General features: G+C 68.2%; 6 protein-coding genes across 6 annotated transcripts; 3 read left to right on the forward strand and 3 right to left on the reverse strand.

Moving 5' to 3' along the window:
* Nucleotides 1-296: 296 nt before the first annotated feature.
* V1510DRAFT_364866 (uncharacterized protein) lies at nucleotides 297-998 on the forward strand (the record flags this gene model as incomplete). Its single annotated transcript, XM_066931209.1, has 1 exon — nucleotides 297-998. A coding segment is annotated over one exon (702 nt), but the record flags the coding sequence as incomplete, so codon positions are not given.
* Nucleotides 999-1,592: 594 nt separating this feature from the next.
* Nucleotides 1,593-2,992, reverse strand: V1510DRAFT_416476 (uncharacterized protein). The gene has a single exon (XM_066933773.1). The coding sequence runs from the start codon at nucleotides 2,703-2,705 to the stop codon at nucleotides 1,638-1,640; it is 1,068 nt and encodes a 355-aa protein (XP_066788984.1). The 5' UTR covers nucleotides 2,706-2,992; the 3' UTR covers nucleotides 1,593-1,637.
* Nucleotides 2,987-5,260, reverse strand: V1510DRAFT_416478 (uncharacterized protein). The gene is made up of 3 exons (XM_066933774.1): nucleotides 5,020-5,260; nucleotides 4,877-4,990; nucleotides 2,987-4,843 (listed from the first exon to the last, which is right to left on the reverse strand). Exons 1-3 carry the CDS (start codon nucleotides 5,248-5,250, stop codon nucleotides 3,179-3,181), a joined length of 2,010 nt encoding a protein of 669 aa, XP_066788985.1. The 5' UTR covers nucleotides 5,251-5,260; the 3' UTR covers nucleotides 2,987-3,178.
* Nucleotides 5,261-7,945: 2,685 nt separating this feature from the next.
* Nucleotides 7,946-9,181, forward strand: V1510DRAFT_426029 (uncharacterized protein; the record flags this gene model as incomplete). The annotated part of the gene is made up of 2 exons (XM_066935147.1): nucleotides 7,946-8,556; nucleotides 8,905-9,181. 2 exons carry the CDS (start codon nucleotides 7,946-7,948, stop codon nucleotides 9,179-9,181), a joined length of 888 nt encoding a protein of 295 aa, XP_066788986.1.
* V1510DRAFT_416486 (uncharacterized protein) lies at nucleotides 9,033-9,866 on the reverse strand. The gene is made up of 2 exons (XM_066933775.1): nucleotides 9,521-9,866; nucleotides 9,033-9,488 (listed from the first exon to the last, which is right to left on the reverse strand). Exons 1-2 carry the CDS (start codon nucleotides 9,803-9,805, stop codon nucleotides 9,363-9,365), a joined length of 411 nt encoding a protein of 136 aa, XP_066788987.1. The 5' UTR covers nucleotides 9,806-9,866; the 3' UTR covers nucleotides 9,033-9,362.
* An 801-nt stretch (nucleotides 9,867-10,667) lies between these two features.
* Nucleotides 10,668-13,865, forward strand: V1510DRAFT_394075 (WD40-repeat-containing domain protein; the record flags this gene model as incomplete). The annotated part of the gene is made up of 3 exons (XM_066931837.1): nucleotides 10,668-12,107; nucleotides 12,342-13,478; nucleotides 13,510-13,865. The coding sequence occupies 3 exons, from the start codon at nucleotides 10,668-10,670 to the stop codon at nucleotides 13,543-13,545; spliced, it is 2,613 nt and encodes an 870-aa protein (XP_066788988.1). The 3' UTR covers nucleotides 13,546-13,865.
* Between the last annotated feature and the right edge of the window lie 211 nt (nucleotides 13,866-14,076).

Here is a 14,076-nt window from a genome sequence, read left to right on the forward strand (position 1 = left end):
GGGGTTACCCGCCAGGCGGTCGGGATCGACGGGCGGCCGGCGCGCGCGGCCGATCGGCAACGGCCGCGGCGGCAGCGGCAGCCAAGGCCGGGCGCACGCGGCCGTCCAGCGGCGCGGCACGCTTGTTGGGTGTTCATTGTCGGAGGCGTGGGTGAATCGCGGGCGGGCGGTGGACTATTGCGATATAAACCGTAGCGCGACTTTTTTTTCAGCGCCCGACCGCCAGCCTAGCCAATCGAGCAGCCAGCGGCAGCAGCACACCCGCAACAGCAGCCCCCGCGTGTGCAGAGAGCAGGATGAGCAAGCGCAAGAGGTCGGCATCGCCGCCGGAGGAGACGGTGGTCACGGTGGACGCCGGGAACGCGTTCGTGTCTTCAAAATCGGTCCAGGAGATGATCGAGAGCAAGGAGTACCTCAAGTACACGCCCAGCGGGCCGTACGAGATCAAGAAGCCGCCGACGGACCGGCCGGTGCGGATCTACGCCGACGGCGTGTTCGACCTGTTCCACCTGGGCCACATGCGCCAGCTGGAGCAGGCCAAGAAGGCGTTCCCGGACGTGCACCTGATTGTGGGCATCCCGTCGGACGCGGACACGCACCGGCGCAAGGGCCTGACGGTGCTGAGCGCGGACCACCGCGCGCAGACGATGGTGCACTGCCGGTGGGTGGACGAGGTGATCCTGAACGCGCCGTGGATCGTGACGCCGGCGTTCATCGCGGCGCACGAGATCGACTACGTGGCGCACGACGACATCCCGTACGGCGACGCGGACGGCGGCGAGGCCGACATCTACGCGCCGATGAAGCAGGCCGGGCAGTTCCTGGCGACGAAGCGCACGGAGGGCATCTCGACGTCGGACATCATCACGACGATCATCCGCGACTACGACAAGTACCTCGTGCGCAATTTCTCGCGCGGCGCGACGCGCCAGGAGCTCAACGTGTCGTGGCTCAAGAAGAACGAGCTCGACTTCAAGCGGCACATCGCCGACTTCCGCGACTCGCTCAAGTCGACCGGCCAGGAGATCCGGCAGTACCTCAACGTGCCGTCGGGCGCGACGACGCCGATCCTGACGCGCAACCTGAGCCTGCTGCGCGGCAAGCGCCGGCGCACGATTGGCTCGGACGACGACGGCGCGGACGAGCTCGACGGCGAGCTCGCGCTGGCGCCGCGCGGCTCGCGCGCCAAGAGCCAGAAGCGCCGCAGCACCGGCAACATCACCGACTCGGACAACGAGAGCCTCAGGGGCCGCCCGCGGCGCCGGACGACGCGCAGCAACCCCGAGCTCGACCACGACGACGACCACGACGACGACGGCGACTCGTACATGAGCGCCGACTACGAGGACGACGACGACGACCGCGCGCTGCGCCACCTGCCCCAGTTCCTGCACGGCGTCAAGAACTGGATGGCCAAGAACATCCCCAAGTCCGTGGGCTCGCCGTCGCTGTCCATGTCCCCGGGCTCGGTCTCGCCCGCGGCGACGGACGTGTCCGACCTCGACGACGAGCCCGAGCCCGCGCCCGCCGACGCCCCGCCCGCCAAGAAGCGCTCCAAGAAGGTCGTCGTCGAGGACGCCGACGACGACTCATAGCCTGCACAATACATTGGGACACTCATCTGCCTCCCGGCGTAGCTACATCTCGTTCTCGTTCCACAGCTCGCGGCTCTCGGCCTCGAGCACCTTCATGCTCTGCACGACCGAGTCCAGCTGGGTCATGACCGAGTCCACGCACTCCTGCACCTTGCGGAAGTGCTCCTCGTTGAACAGCCGGCCGGAGCTCTCCTGGTTGCGCGCGTTGTCGACCGCGTGCTGCGACGGCTCGCCCTTGGCCGCCTTGCCGCCGGGGGCCTTGGTGATCGAGATCTCGTTGTCGGAGAGCTCCCAGAGCTTGCCCTGCTGCGCGACAAAGTCGAGCACGCCCTCGCCGCGGGCCATGTCCGTGGCGAGCTCGAGCTGGCGCTGGCGAAGGTCCTCGAGCGCCGTCACGTGCGCGCGCCCGAAGAAGTGGCCCTGCTTGGCCTCCGAGACCGCGTCGCCGATGTCGCCGCCGCTCTCGCGCGTCACCTGCCGCGACACCCGGTCGACGTCCTCCATGAGCTCCTGGCCGATGATCCAGAGGCCGTCGTGCGAGTCCACGGGCACGCGCGGCGCGTCGCTGCGCTCCCCGCCGGCCGACGAGAACGACGGCGCCGACGACATATTTGGCCGCGGCGGCCGCGGCAGCTCCGTAGTGTCCGATGCCCGCAGCGCCGACAGCGTGGCCGGCGTGCCGCCTCTGGGCGGCGGCCGGTACGCGCCCGTGCCGGCACTGGGCGCGCTGGCTCCGACGCCCGGGCCCGCGGAGAGGCCGGATAGGCTGGAGAGGCCCGACATGGCCGAGAACGACTGCGGTCTCGAGCCGCCGCGGTAGCGGGGCGACGCCGGCGGCGCCAGCGAGCTGTCGAAGTGGCCAGGGGGGTTCGGCGGCCGCACGGACGGCGTGGGCGACGGCGGCTGGCGAGGTGGAGCCGGCTGCCCGCTGGACGGCTGCCCGCCAGGACTGGCCTGGCCGGCCGATTCGCGGCCGATGCTGGCCGTGTCGAACGGATTCCGCCGGAGGGAGGGTGCCGGAGAGCCGGACGACGAGGCCGTTAAGAACGACGACCGGGTGGACCACGACGACCGCGATGCCGGAGTCTGGTTGTTTTGTTGAGAGTCCATGGAGAGTGACAGATGGGAGATTGGTAGTTAAGTGTGTGAGCCGCACGGGAGGCAGCGCTGAGCCGCACGAGCCGCACGAGCCGCACGGAGGCACGCTGTGGGGGGCAGACATGTAGCTGTACGTGTGGCGCAGACATATGGCCGCACGTGAAGGCACGTGTCGGCAGGCATATAGCCGCACGCAGCCGCAGGTGTAGCACACGCCGCGCATGCATGTAGCCGCACGTAGCCGCAGACATAGCCACAGACACGGCTGCACATATAGCCGCACGTAGTCGCAGACATATAGCCGCACACAGCCGCACGTAGTCACAGACATATAGCCGCACACAGCCGCACGTAGTCACAGACATATAGCCGCACACAGCCGCACGTAGTCGCAGACATATAGCCGCACACAGCCGCATATAGCCGCAACCACGGTCGCCGGCGCTCTCAACTCGCAATTAAGCTACACGGTCCAAAATCGCACTCTACGCGTCGTGTACAGAGTAGCTGTGCCGCAGCCTGACGCCCAAGCGGCGCAGCCAGGTCACAGAGTCGTAGCTCAGACGGTCGCACTTGAGCGCGACAATCTCGAGGTCGATGCCGTCGCGGCGCGCGCGCGCCTCGACCATGGCGCACGCCTCGGCCGACGACAGTGCGGGCGCAGGCGCGTGCGCGTCGCTCATGTTCACAAAGCCCACCACGTCGTTGCCGTTGACGTTGGTGTCGCTGAGATTGACGGCGCGCAGCCCTGGCAGCCGCAGCACGCGCGGCACCACGCCCGACAGCATGATCCCGGACAGATCGAGCTCGGCCAGGTCCGGGAACCGGTGCAACGTGGCGTAAAAGTCCTGGGCCGGCGCAGACGTGCAGTCGGTCAGCAGCGGGCAGTGGCCCACGGCAAGTTTGCGCAGCCGCGGCGACACGGTCTGCAAGAACGTCGTCAGCGCCCTGTACGTGACCGACCGGTTTTTGGTCAGCGTCAGCTGCTCGAGCCGGAACAGCACGTTGTCGGCCGGCACGGCGCCGTGCTGGACGGCCAGGTCACGCGTCACCGCCGTCGACCGCACGACCGCCACGGTCTGGCCAAACACGGTGCTCGCCACGGACGAGAACGCGCAGCCCGACATCTCAAACACCCGGGTTGTCTGCGGAATGCTCATCACCGGCACCAGCACCTCGCAGCCCCGGACGTACAGCTCGAGCGGCCACGCGATCTCCGCGGCCGGCGCAAAGAGATCAAACTCGTACGGCGCGGCGGCCATGCTGCCGCGCATTAGCTCCGGCATCCCGACCGTCGCTGGCTGGTCCTGGTCCGGCAACAAGAACGCCAGGTCCGGCGTCGGGTCCGTCACGTCCGGCGTGATCTTGAGGTTCTGCAGATACAGGCACCGCAGGCTGGGCGACGTGCGCATGATCATCTGCAGGAGCGACCGGTGGACCTGCGCCAGTTTCTGGCCACGCCGGCCAAACAGGACCACCTTCTGCAGCCGCGTGAACCCGAGCTCGATCTCGACGTTGGTCGGCGCGTCGGGCGTGAAGCCGCAGTCGAGCGAGACCACGTTGGGCAGAATGCCGCACAGCACCGCGAACAGCGGGTTCCACGTCGAGCACTCGTCGATGGTCAGCCGCTCGAGGGTCGGCAGCAGCGTGCGCGCACTCGACGCGTTCGCCAGCGGGTCCAATGCCGGCTGGAACGCCTGGTCGTCGGCCAGACGAAGCCGTCGCAGGCTTCGGAAGACGTCGTCCCGGACGAGCCCGGCCGGGGGGGCCTCCAGCTGCGTGCGGAAGACCCGCGTCGCGCCCTCACTCAGGCTGCCGAGCGACAGGTCTGTCAGCTTGCCGCGCGCGTTCTTCAGACAACGCACGATCGCCGCCCGCGTGACTGGCCGGTTGCGCGAGCTGCTCTTGGAGCTCGCCACGGCCACCGATATGCTGCTCCACAGCACCGGCGACTGCTCGATGAGCCGGCACCAGGTCTTGGACACCCGCTGGGCGTGCAGCCGCTCGACAAACGGCAGCTCGAGCAGGATCATGTGCACGATCTCCGTTGGCAGCACGACCAGCGGATCCGTCGGTGCCCGGGGTTTTTTGGGCTCCGCCGCCGGCGGGTCCACAATCACGTTCGCCAGATACAGCTGTTTCCGGAGTGCCTGCCGTCAGCCGACGTCCCGGTGGCCACCTACGGCAATCTCGGCGTTGTTTTCGGCCGGAACCTTCTTGCAGCCGCGGTGCAAGACCTCGGCAGCTTTGCGGTTGTACTTCATCAAAATCAGCGTCTCGGTCGCGCGGATGTAGCCCTGCGTCAGCTGGCCCGCGCACGACGTACCTTGGGGCCCTTTGGATCGAGCCGGATCATCTCATAGGCGTCGCGCAGCGCCTTCATGTTGTTCTTGCTCTTGCGATAGCACAGCTCGCGCCGGCCGAGCAGAAACAGCCGGCGCGAGTCGGTCTTGGGCAGCAGGTCCAGACACTTGGTGTAGAGGATCGTGGCATCCTGGTAGTTGCCGTCGTCCAGCCGCGACTGCGCGTGGCGCGCCAGGACGTCGAGGGTCGCCATGGCGCGGACGGGGCGGCGGCGGGTGCGACGACAACGCGTGGGTCACGTGATCACGCGTGGCTTTGTTTGACGGCCGCGCTAGGCCGGCGCGAGCCGCAGGCCGTGCGGCGCTAGCCGGTGACTCGCCGGATGCGGGCTGACAGCCGCGCCGAGAATGGAATGTGCAAGGTACGGCTCGTCAAATGGGACGGGGCCCATAGATGACACTACATTCCCGCCCTGCGTATGGCCATTGCGCCTGTTCGCAGGGATGCGTGGGAGCCGCACGCTACGTGGCCGCACGTACGCGGCGGCCACGGCCGATCTGTGCGAACAGCCGGAACCTGGTAGCGTGACGAGCGGGACGGTGAAACACATAGGGGCTGGGACGGACGGGCACAATAGCAGCCCGGGGAACGCAGCTTGCGTGGGATGACGGAGGGCTGTATGTAGACCGGTTGATGGATCCAAGCGGCTAGCGCGCGCGGTGGGTGGCCGGCCCGATCCGGCGGTTCGAGCTTCATCAGACCACGGGTGCCACGGGACCGGCTGTCACCGGCGGCCCTTCAGCCACATCCAGTGAATAGACGGGCGGCGAACTGCCGGAGGCGTGTCTCGACCCGCCGCCGCAGGCGACGACTTGTGATGTGATGCATGCCGTACGTGACACGCAATTGTGGAGTTACCATCAGGCGAGGGTGACACCGGCCGCCGCCGGCTGAGCGGCGGCTGAGCGACGGCTGGACGGCGGCTGAGCGGCGGCTGAGCGTGGCTGGCCGGCCGGTTGCCGGCGCGGCCGGGGCACGTCCGCTTACGGCGACCGTTACTGGCGCCGGCATGCGCTCAACGGCGGCTGGGGCGCTAGCAGCCGGGCGCGGTCGTGAGACGGTCCGGCTCGGTCCCAGACGTGGGCCCCGCAACATGGTACGCCAGCCTGATCGGGTTTCATTGCGGTCACCCCGAGCAGCTTCATGCAGCTCGTATGCAGTCGCTGCGTCGTCTGTACTACACGGTGCATGAGCGTCTAGCGGCCTGTCGACGCTCCGGCCGACGGGCGCGCCCCATGAGGACGGCGGCTGGCGAGCTAGCGGCGCCGGACGAGAGCGGCACGCGGCCAGCCATTGCGGCGCGGCTGGCGGCGTCCCCGCACCCCGGCCGCCGATCTCGCTTGCCCGCCCGATGGTGCGGCCCCGGGCCGCCCGCCGGCAGCCCTCCTCGGGCAGCACGCGCTCTGCGTGCGCGCACGGTGCTGCACGCAGACAGGCTGCACTCGCGGGCGCCAATCTGCACCCCCTGCCTCACCAAATGCGTGTCTCACTACAGATCGCGTCTAGTGCAGGTCCTGGGCTAACGCACACACTACTGCACACTAGCGCATAAAACATGCGGTGGCCTTAGTCCACCAGACCGATCGGGTGCGCCCTGAGCCGCCTCCGTCAGCGGCCGACCACCGCCAGCCAAACAGCCCGGTTTGGCCCAGCGCCCGCAACCCAGCGCCGGCTGACGTGGGGCGCCTGCCAGGCTGCCGCCTGACCGGCCCTGATCGGTGCCGTAGCCAGCCGGACGCTGCGCCTCCCCGCCGTGAGGTCCGTCGTACACCCCGGCGCGTGTGCGGTGGTCCGCATTAAGGTTCGAGGTACCGTCCGCCGTAGAACTACAACGCGTGGATGCACGTACCCCGCGTCTAGGGCCCAGCGCCCCGACTGTCCGCCGTATGCCGTCCTGCAGTTTCCTGCCCCCCTGCGTGGCCGGCACCCTCCTCAGCCCTCGCCAACTTGTCTCCTTACACTCGGCCACTAGCGCGCACCCTCCCTGCCTCCTCCTGCTTCCGGCCTGCGGGCGACCACCGCGCCCGCACCCGGCCTCTCGGCCAGCCGCCGGGCACCGGCCGGCAGCGACCGCGCGTGCCACTGCCCGCCTCAGCGAGCCGGCGGCCGCGCGCCCGGCCGCCGTGGCTGTACGGCGCCTCAGCCGTTCGCGGCGGCCCTAGCGGTCGTGGCCGCATCTGTACCTATTCGTTATACCCCATGCGACCTGGTAGGCCGTCATGACGACTAGTCCACTCCTTTTTCGCTCACGGCCAGCACCGTCCGGAGGTGGCGGGCGCCGGGCTGTCGGCACTACCGGTCGCTGGCCGGCCACTGGCGCACGCGGGCTATCTGCACCTGCACGAGGACTCTTTGCCCCTCGCCTGCCGTACGCCAGCCCAAGGGCCGCTAGGTCCTTGTGGCCGCGGTGCAGACTCGCTTGTGCTAGACCCTATACGGGCATACTAACGCACGCCGCGTCCGCGCTGGCCTCCTTTAGTCGACTTATTAGAGCCCGTCGCGCGCAGACGGCGGGCGTTCCCTTCCAGGCTCGGCCGCGTCCTTGATACCGACCTTCCTTTCTTTGCTGCACAGCACGCCCTGTCCGCATTCTGAGTGTCGACCAGCGTCGCTATTCCTGGCCGCGCGCAGAGCTGGTCGTCCAAGCTGGGTTGGTACCAAACGGTGGCCCCAAGGTCGTGCAGGAAACTAGCGGACGCGCAGCCCGCACAGCCATCTCTCGATCGCAAGAGACTTATAATCCACGGCGTGCCCTGGATCGAGTGGACGAGACCGCCGAGCAGACAGGAGCCGCGAGGTAGCAGATTCACACGACCATCGGGAACAGCGCAAGGCCGCCGACCGCAGACAGACCGCAGAGCGAGAGAGCACAGAGGACGTCCGCCAAGATGTCGAACAAAGCTGCGCTGGAGATTTTCGTGACGATGCCGGTGTCGTCGCAGATGATCTCGTACCTGGCGTCGACGACGCTGACGGTGATCCGCTGCGATCTGCCGTCGCCGCTGCCGTCGCCCGAGGCGTCGCCGACCGGCAAGGCCGAGACGCCGCTGCCGTCGCTGAGCTCGTTCATTGCGATGCTGGTGACGCGCTCGAACGTGCAGACGTCGACGCTGATGTCGTCGCTCGTGTACCTGTCGCGGCTACGGGCGCGGCTGCCGCCAATGGCCAAGGGGCTGGCGTGCACCTGCCACCGCGTGTTCCTGGCGTGCCTGATCCTGGCGGCCAAGAACCTGAACGACTCGTCGCCGAAGAACAAGCATTGGGCGCGCTACACGCAGGGCCTCTTCTCGCTGCCCGAGGTCAATCTGATGGAAAAGCAGCTGCTGTATCTGCTGGACTGGGACCTGCGCATCACCGAGGACGACCTGGTCGAGCACTTTGCGCCGTTCCTGGCGCCGATCAAGACCGAGCTGCGGCGGGAGGCCGAGCTCATCCGGCTGCGCGAGCGCGCGGACGCGCGCGCGCTGCCGCGGCGCCACATCTACCGCGCCGAGAGCATGTCGTGCCTGCCGAGCGCGGCGGGCACGCTGACGCCGCCGACGACGGACTCGCCGGACCTGGTGTACGCGACGCCACACGCGCCGCAGTACCCGCCGCTGCGCCACTACCGCTCGATGTACTACACGCACCCGCTGCACGGGCAGAGCGCGGAGGACGGGCGCCGGCCGGACCGGCACTACCCGACGAACGCGTCGCCGTACCCGCCGACGTCGGGGCCGGCGCTGCCGCCGATGGCGCTGCCGGCAAAGCCGGCGCCGCACGCGGCGCACCACATGCACGCGCCACACGCGCCACACGCGCCGCACGCCGCGCCCAAGGCGCACTTCTACTACACGCCGCCGGCCAGCCCGCTCTACCGCGCGCCCAACCGTGCGTCGCCCAACCGCGCGTCGCCGCTGCAGGCGCCGCCGCTCATGTCGCAGCCGCTGTCGGCGTCGATCCCGTCGCTGCTGTCGTCGCCCGAGGACGAGATCAAGACGCCCACGGACGGCCACGACATGCCTGTCCACATCCGGCACTCGCTCTCGATGTCGTCCTTCACGAGCAACTTCGCGCCCACGCCGCGCAAGCCCCGCCGCGCCGCCGGGCTGATCGCCAAGTTCTGGAACCGCGAGCCGGTCTGAGGCCGGCCCGCCTGATCGCATGGGCCGCGGGCGCCTTGTCCCGCGCCCGACCTTCGTTTCTTACATTCTTTTATATGGATCGGGGCGTTTGTTGGTTCCTCCAAGGGGGTAGTTTTTGTATATAATATCATTTCCGGTCTGGGCATGCGGCTACTGTCGTTCTCTAATACACTCGTTGCCATTACTCGTCCTCCTTCAGCCGGCGCTCGATGTCCTTGGGCAGGTCGAGGCCGACGCGCCGGGCCGTCAGCCGCACGCGCTCGTGGTCCTCCAGTGTGGCCGTCGGGTTGTATTTGTCCAGCAGGTACTCGTTGTTAGCTCGCTCGGCGGCACGCGTACCTTGTACGTGCGCTGGCTCTTGAGGTACGCCAGCACCTCGGCCGCGTCGCGCGCGCGCTCGGTGTCGGGCCGGCGGAACTCGTCGCGCAGGAAGGCGGTGAGCGAGCTGCGCACGACCGCCAGGTCGGTCTCGGTGCTCTTCTTCGGCGGCGCCGGCGGCGTCGAGTCCATGGACTTGGCCGACATCAGCGCCGACACGACCGGCTCGCGCTCGGCGCGGGCGATCCACTCGCCGAGCTCGCGCGTCAGCGCGCGGTACAGCTTGACGGACTCTTGTCTGGACATGTTGTTGAGGAGCTCGGCCGGGCGAGAGCCGAAAAAATGACGGGGCTAGGGCTGCACCGCCGCGTCTGTGGCGGTGGTGGCGCGGCGCTTGTGCGGCTCTGTGTCCAGCTGAGTCAGGCTTGTGTCGCACAAGGCATGCGGCGCCGCGCGTTGTGGTTCGCGGCGGTGGCGGTGGTGGCTTGTTGCCCACATGGCCAGACGACTTGTGCCGCCGGCTTGTGCGCGCGCCACACTATAGACGCGGCCGCGCCACAGTGCCCCAGGCCGCGCCACAGCCCCCGGCCCGCGCCCGCATATTCGCGCCGCCGCGCTGCACCTGCGCCAGAAATCCCGCCCGAGGCGCCTTATCCCGGGCATTTTACCCGCCGCGCCACCTCCGCGCCACGAAATGCACCGCCATTGTGGCTAACAAGTAGTCCTGACACAACGAAGCCACCCGTCGTTTTACGCAAGCCCTGCGCCCGCCATTTCTGGTTTTCGGACAGCAGCATTCTCCAGTCGATCATTATTCACCTGGGTTTGTTCACTGAACAAGCGCAGACGGCCTAACAATCAGCAGCGGACTCTTGTCAGACCACAAAGTCTTCTGCCGCGGCCTGGACGATTTATTTTTCTAGACGACGTTGCCCGGTAGTGTTTTGTCCACAGTCTCGGACGCCCTCGCAAAAGATTTTCAACCGCCGGCTCCGCTCGAGCCGCCGTTTCAGCCAGAGCAGCCGCCAGACCGCTGCAGCCGCACGTCCGCCAAACCAAAGCTCCGTCGACCGGAGCAACAGCCGACGCGGCAGCGCCGGCATTAGCAAACGCTGGCCTGCAGACAGGCCCCGACGCCCGCTGCTAGCTGAACACGCGTCCGTGTGCGATGCACGAGGCCGACGCGGCCCCCCCCGCGCGCGCGCGCTCGCCGCGCGCGCGCGCCGACGACAGCCGGCGTGACGGACCGGTCCCCACCGTGGCCCGGTTCACGCTGGCGCCGACGACCAAGACGACGGTGGTGACGACAACAACGACGACGACGACGACGTTCCCGCCGGTGGTCATCCGGCCGCCGCGGTACGCGCAGGTGCACGCCGAGCGCGAGGACATGAGCCAGTACCCGCTGGCGGACGCTCCGACGCCGTCGACGCTGCGCCGGTTCAACGTCGAAATCGACGGCCAGGTGACCGAGTTCCGCGAGGCGGACGAGCCGGAGGAGTCGCTGCAGTCGCTGGCGCTGACGATGCGCGCGCTGCAGGCGACGGCGCGGCCGGCGGCGCGCGACGAGTGCACGCCCGCGTCGCGCAAGCGCGCGGCGTCGCCGGACGACGAGGCCAAGCCGGCCAAGATGGCCAACATCACCAACCTGGACATGGCCAACAGCGTGCTGCTGAACAAGAGCAACAAGCGGCGCGCGACCGAGAAGGACCGGCTCGAGGGCGCGCGCGGGAGCGCGGGCTCGTCGCCGGCGCTGGCGGCGGCGCCGGCGCAGCTGACGCCCGACGTCGAGAACAACCCGATCGGGCTCGAGCGGCGGTTCTCGCACGACAAGTCGCCCGGGCGCCGGCGCGGCGAGGGCTCGTCGTCGCGGTGCGCGGCGATCGCGCCGCCGCCGCTGCAGCTCCCGCAGAACCCGCTGTCGCTGCCGTCGCCGTCGCTGTCGCCGGTGACGGGCGCGCTGCGCCACGCGACGTCGTACTTTGACGGCGACGCGGCCATGGACGACGCGCCGGCGGCCACGAACGAGAACCTCGACCTGGTGCGCTCGCTGATGCTCCACGGCGGCCAGGCCGACGCCGACACGACGGTGCTCACGGCCAACCAGGCGCTGCTGATGGAGATCCCGGCGATCATGGAGACGTTCGACAGCTTGCCGGCAAGCGTGCAGAACTACATCGTCTACCAGATCCTGCGGCGGTGCAACAAGAAGACGCTGTCGATGGTGGCCGAGATCGTCATGCCCGCGCTGCGCTGCGACTTCCTGACGGCGCTGCCGCTCGAGCTCTCGATGCACATCATCAGCTACCTGGACATCCACAGCCTGTGCGCGGCCACGCAGGTCTCGCGCGCGTGGCGCGACATCATCGACAGCTCCGAGTTCACGTGGAAGAAGCTGCTGCAGCGCGACGGCTTCGAGCTCGAGCAGGACGAGGTCAGCCGGGCCGTCTCCGAGGGCTGGTCGCTCGAGGGCTGGTCGACGGCAGAGGAGACGGCGGCGCCGCCGTCGTCGCCGGCGGGCTCGCCGGCGGCGTCCGAGGCGTCGCCGGCGCGCGACAGCCCGGCGCCGGACGCGGCCGCGCGCTCAGACGAGAGCGCGACCGAGGCCGTGGACACGTCGCTGTCGGACTCGCCGCTGCCGCAGAGCGACAACCCGGAGGAGCCGGCGACGAGCCGGCGGTCGCGGCGCCAGAAGCGGCGGGCCGCGGTGCGGCGGCGCGAGTCGGCCGAGGCCAGCGGCAGCCGCACGCCGCACGCCGAGAGCTCGGCGGGCAGCCGCGTGAGCAGCCCCGAGACGGCCGTGGCGCGCGCGGCGTCGGCCGCGGCCGAGACCGCGGTCAAGACCGTCAGCAAGAACCTGTACAAGTCCATCTACCGGCGGCACTACGTCATCAACCGCAACTGGATGTCGCCCAACTCGCAGCCGAAGCACCTCTCGTTTGCCGGGCACGGCCACAACGTCGTGACGTGTCTGCAGTTCGACAGCAAGAAGATCATCACCGGCTCGGACGACATGTGCATCAACGTCTACGACACCGAGACCGGCAAGACGCTGACGCGGCTCAAGGGCCACGCCGGCGGCGTGTGGGCGCTGCAGTACGTCGGCAACACGCTCGTGTCGGGCTCGACCGACCGCACCGTGCGCGTGTGGGACCTCGAGGAGGGCCGCTGCACGCACATCTTCTACGGGCACACGTCCACGGTGCGGTGCCTGCAGATCCTGATGCCCGTGCGCACCGGGACCACGTCCGACGGCAAGGCCATCATGGAGCCCAAGTTCCCGATCATCGTGACCGGGTCGCGGGACTCGTCGCTGCGCGTGTGGCGGCTGCCGACGGCCGACGACGCGCCGTACCTGCCCACGCAGGCCACGGACGACGACGGCCCGTTCTTCATGAAGAGCCTGGTCGGCCACCAGCACTCGGTGCGCGCCATCTCGGGCCACGGCGACACGCTCGTGTCCGGCTCGTACGACACCTTCGTCCGCGTCTGGAAGATCTCCACGGGCGAGTGCGTCTGGCGGCTGGGCGGCCACGGCGCCAAGGTCTACAGCGTCGTGATCGACCCCAAGCGCAAGCGCTGCGTGTCCGGCAGCATGGACTGGCTCGTCAAGGTCTGGAGCCTCGAGACCGGCACCTGCCTGTACACGCTCGAGGGGCACACGTCGCTGGTCGGGCTGCTCGACCTCAACCGCACGTCGCTCGTCTCGGCCGCGGCCGACTCCACCCTGCGCGTCTGGAACCCCGAGACCGGCATGTTCATGCACAAGCTCGAGGGCCACACCGGCGCCATCACCTGCTTCCAGCACGACGAGTACAAGGTCATCTCTGGCAGCGACCGCGCGCTCAAGCTGTGGAACATCAAGACCGGCAAGGTCGTCAAGGACATTCTCTCGGACCTCAACCGCGTCTGGCAGGTGCGGTTCGACGACCGCCGCTGCGTGGCCGCCGTCCAGCGAGGAAACAACACGTTCATCGAGGTAAGTGCGCGTGCGGCAACGCTGACTCCAGGTCCTTAACTTCGACTACGATCCGTCGCAAACATAAACACTGTCAGTCATATCCCGTTCATTTTGTTATACTGTGAATACGTCATTGCGTTTCAATCAAAAGACTCTCGGATCTATGCCATTTAATGTGCCACCATATTATTCTTGTTTATTCTCGGCATGCATGCCCACGCGGGCTCGTGCAGTCTCTTGGATCTGCGGTTTTTTGCATGGATGCTAAGCGGTTGTAAATATCGTCAATTGGGTTTGCTTTGAATTCTTGCAGTTGTGTATATATAGATGGGCCTGGCGACGGGCTTGTTTTAGTGTATGCTTGCTAGGTGTTGGGTCTAATCATAATAAAGTGATAATAACGAAGAGGCGCGGGCGGTGGCGGTGGGCTGGGGCGGCGGGCGGTGGGCGGTGCGCGGCGGCGTGCGGCTCGTGCGGCTCGTGCGGCTCATGCGGCTCACGTAGCGGGGGGGCTCAGGCGTGCGGCTCGTGCGGCTCGTGCGGCTCGTGCGGCTCGTCCGTGCGGCTCGTGCGGCTCACGCGGCGTGCGACTCACGCGTGCGGCTCACGCGTCGTG

Source organism: Dipodascopsis tothii (genome assembly GCF_038497935.1).
Source record: "Dipodascopsis tothii strain CBS 759.85 unplaced genomic scaffold V1510scaffold_14, whole genome shotgun sequence".
NCBI classification, from domain to species: Eukaryota; Fungi; Ascomycota; class Lipomycetes; order Lipomycetales; family Lipomycetaceae; genus Neoaidaea; species Neoaidaea tothii.

Bases quoted from the DNA above. Each gene is read 5' to 3' on its own strand.
- V1510DRAFT_416486 (XM_066933775.1), bottom strand. From the start codon at position 9,805: ATGTCCAGACAAGAGTCCGTCAAGCTGTACCGCGCGCTGACGCGCGAG. The intron at 9,489-9,520 runs GTACGCGTGCCG...GCTAACAACGAG, and splicing joins AGAGCCAGCGCACGTACAAG to TACCTGCTGGACAAATACAA.
- V1510DRAFT_416478 (XM_066933774.1), bottom strand. From the start codon at position 5,250: ATGGCGACCCTCGACGTCCTGGCGCGCCACGCGCAGTCGCGGCTGGAC. The intron at 4,991-5,019 runs GTACGTCGTGCG...CAGCTGACGCAG, and splicing joins TCGATCCAAAGGGCCCCAAG to GGCTACATCCGCGCGACCGA. The intron at 4,844-4,876 runs GTAGGTGGCCAC...GGCTGACGGCAG, and splicing joins AAAACAACGCCGAGATTGCC to GCACTCCGGAAACAGCTGTA.
- V1510DRAFT_416476 (XM_066933773.1), bottom strand. From the start codon at position 2,705: ATGGACTCTCAACAAAACAACCAGACTCCGGCATCGCGGTCGTCGTGG.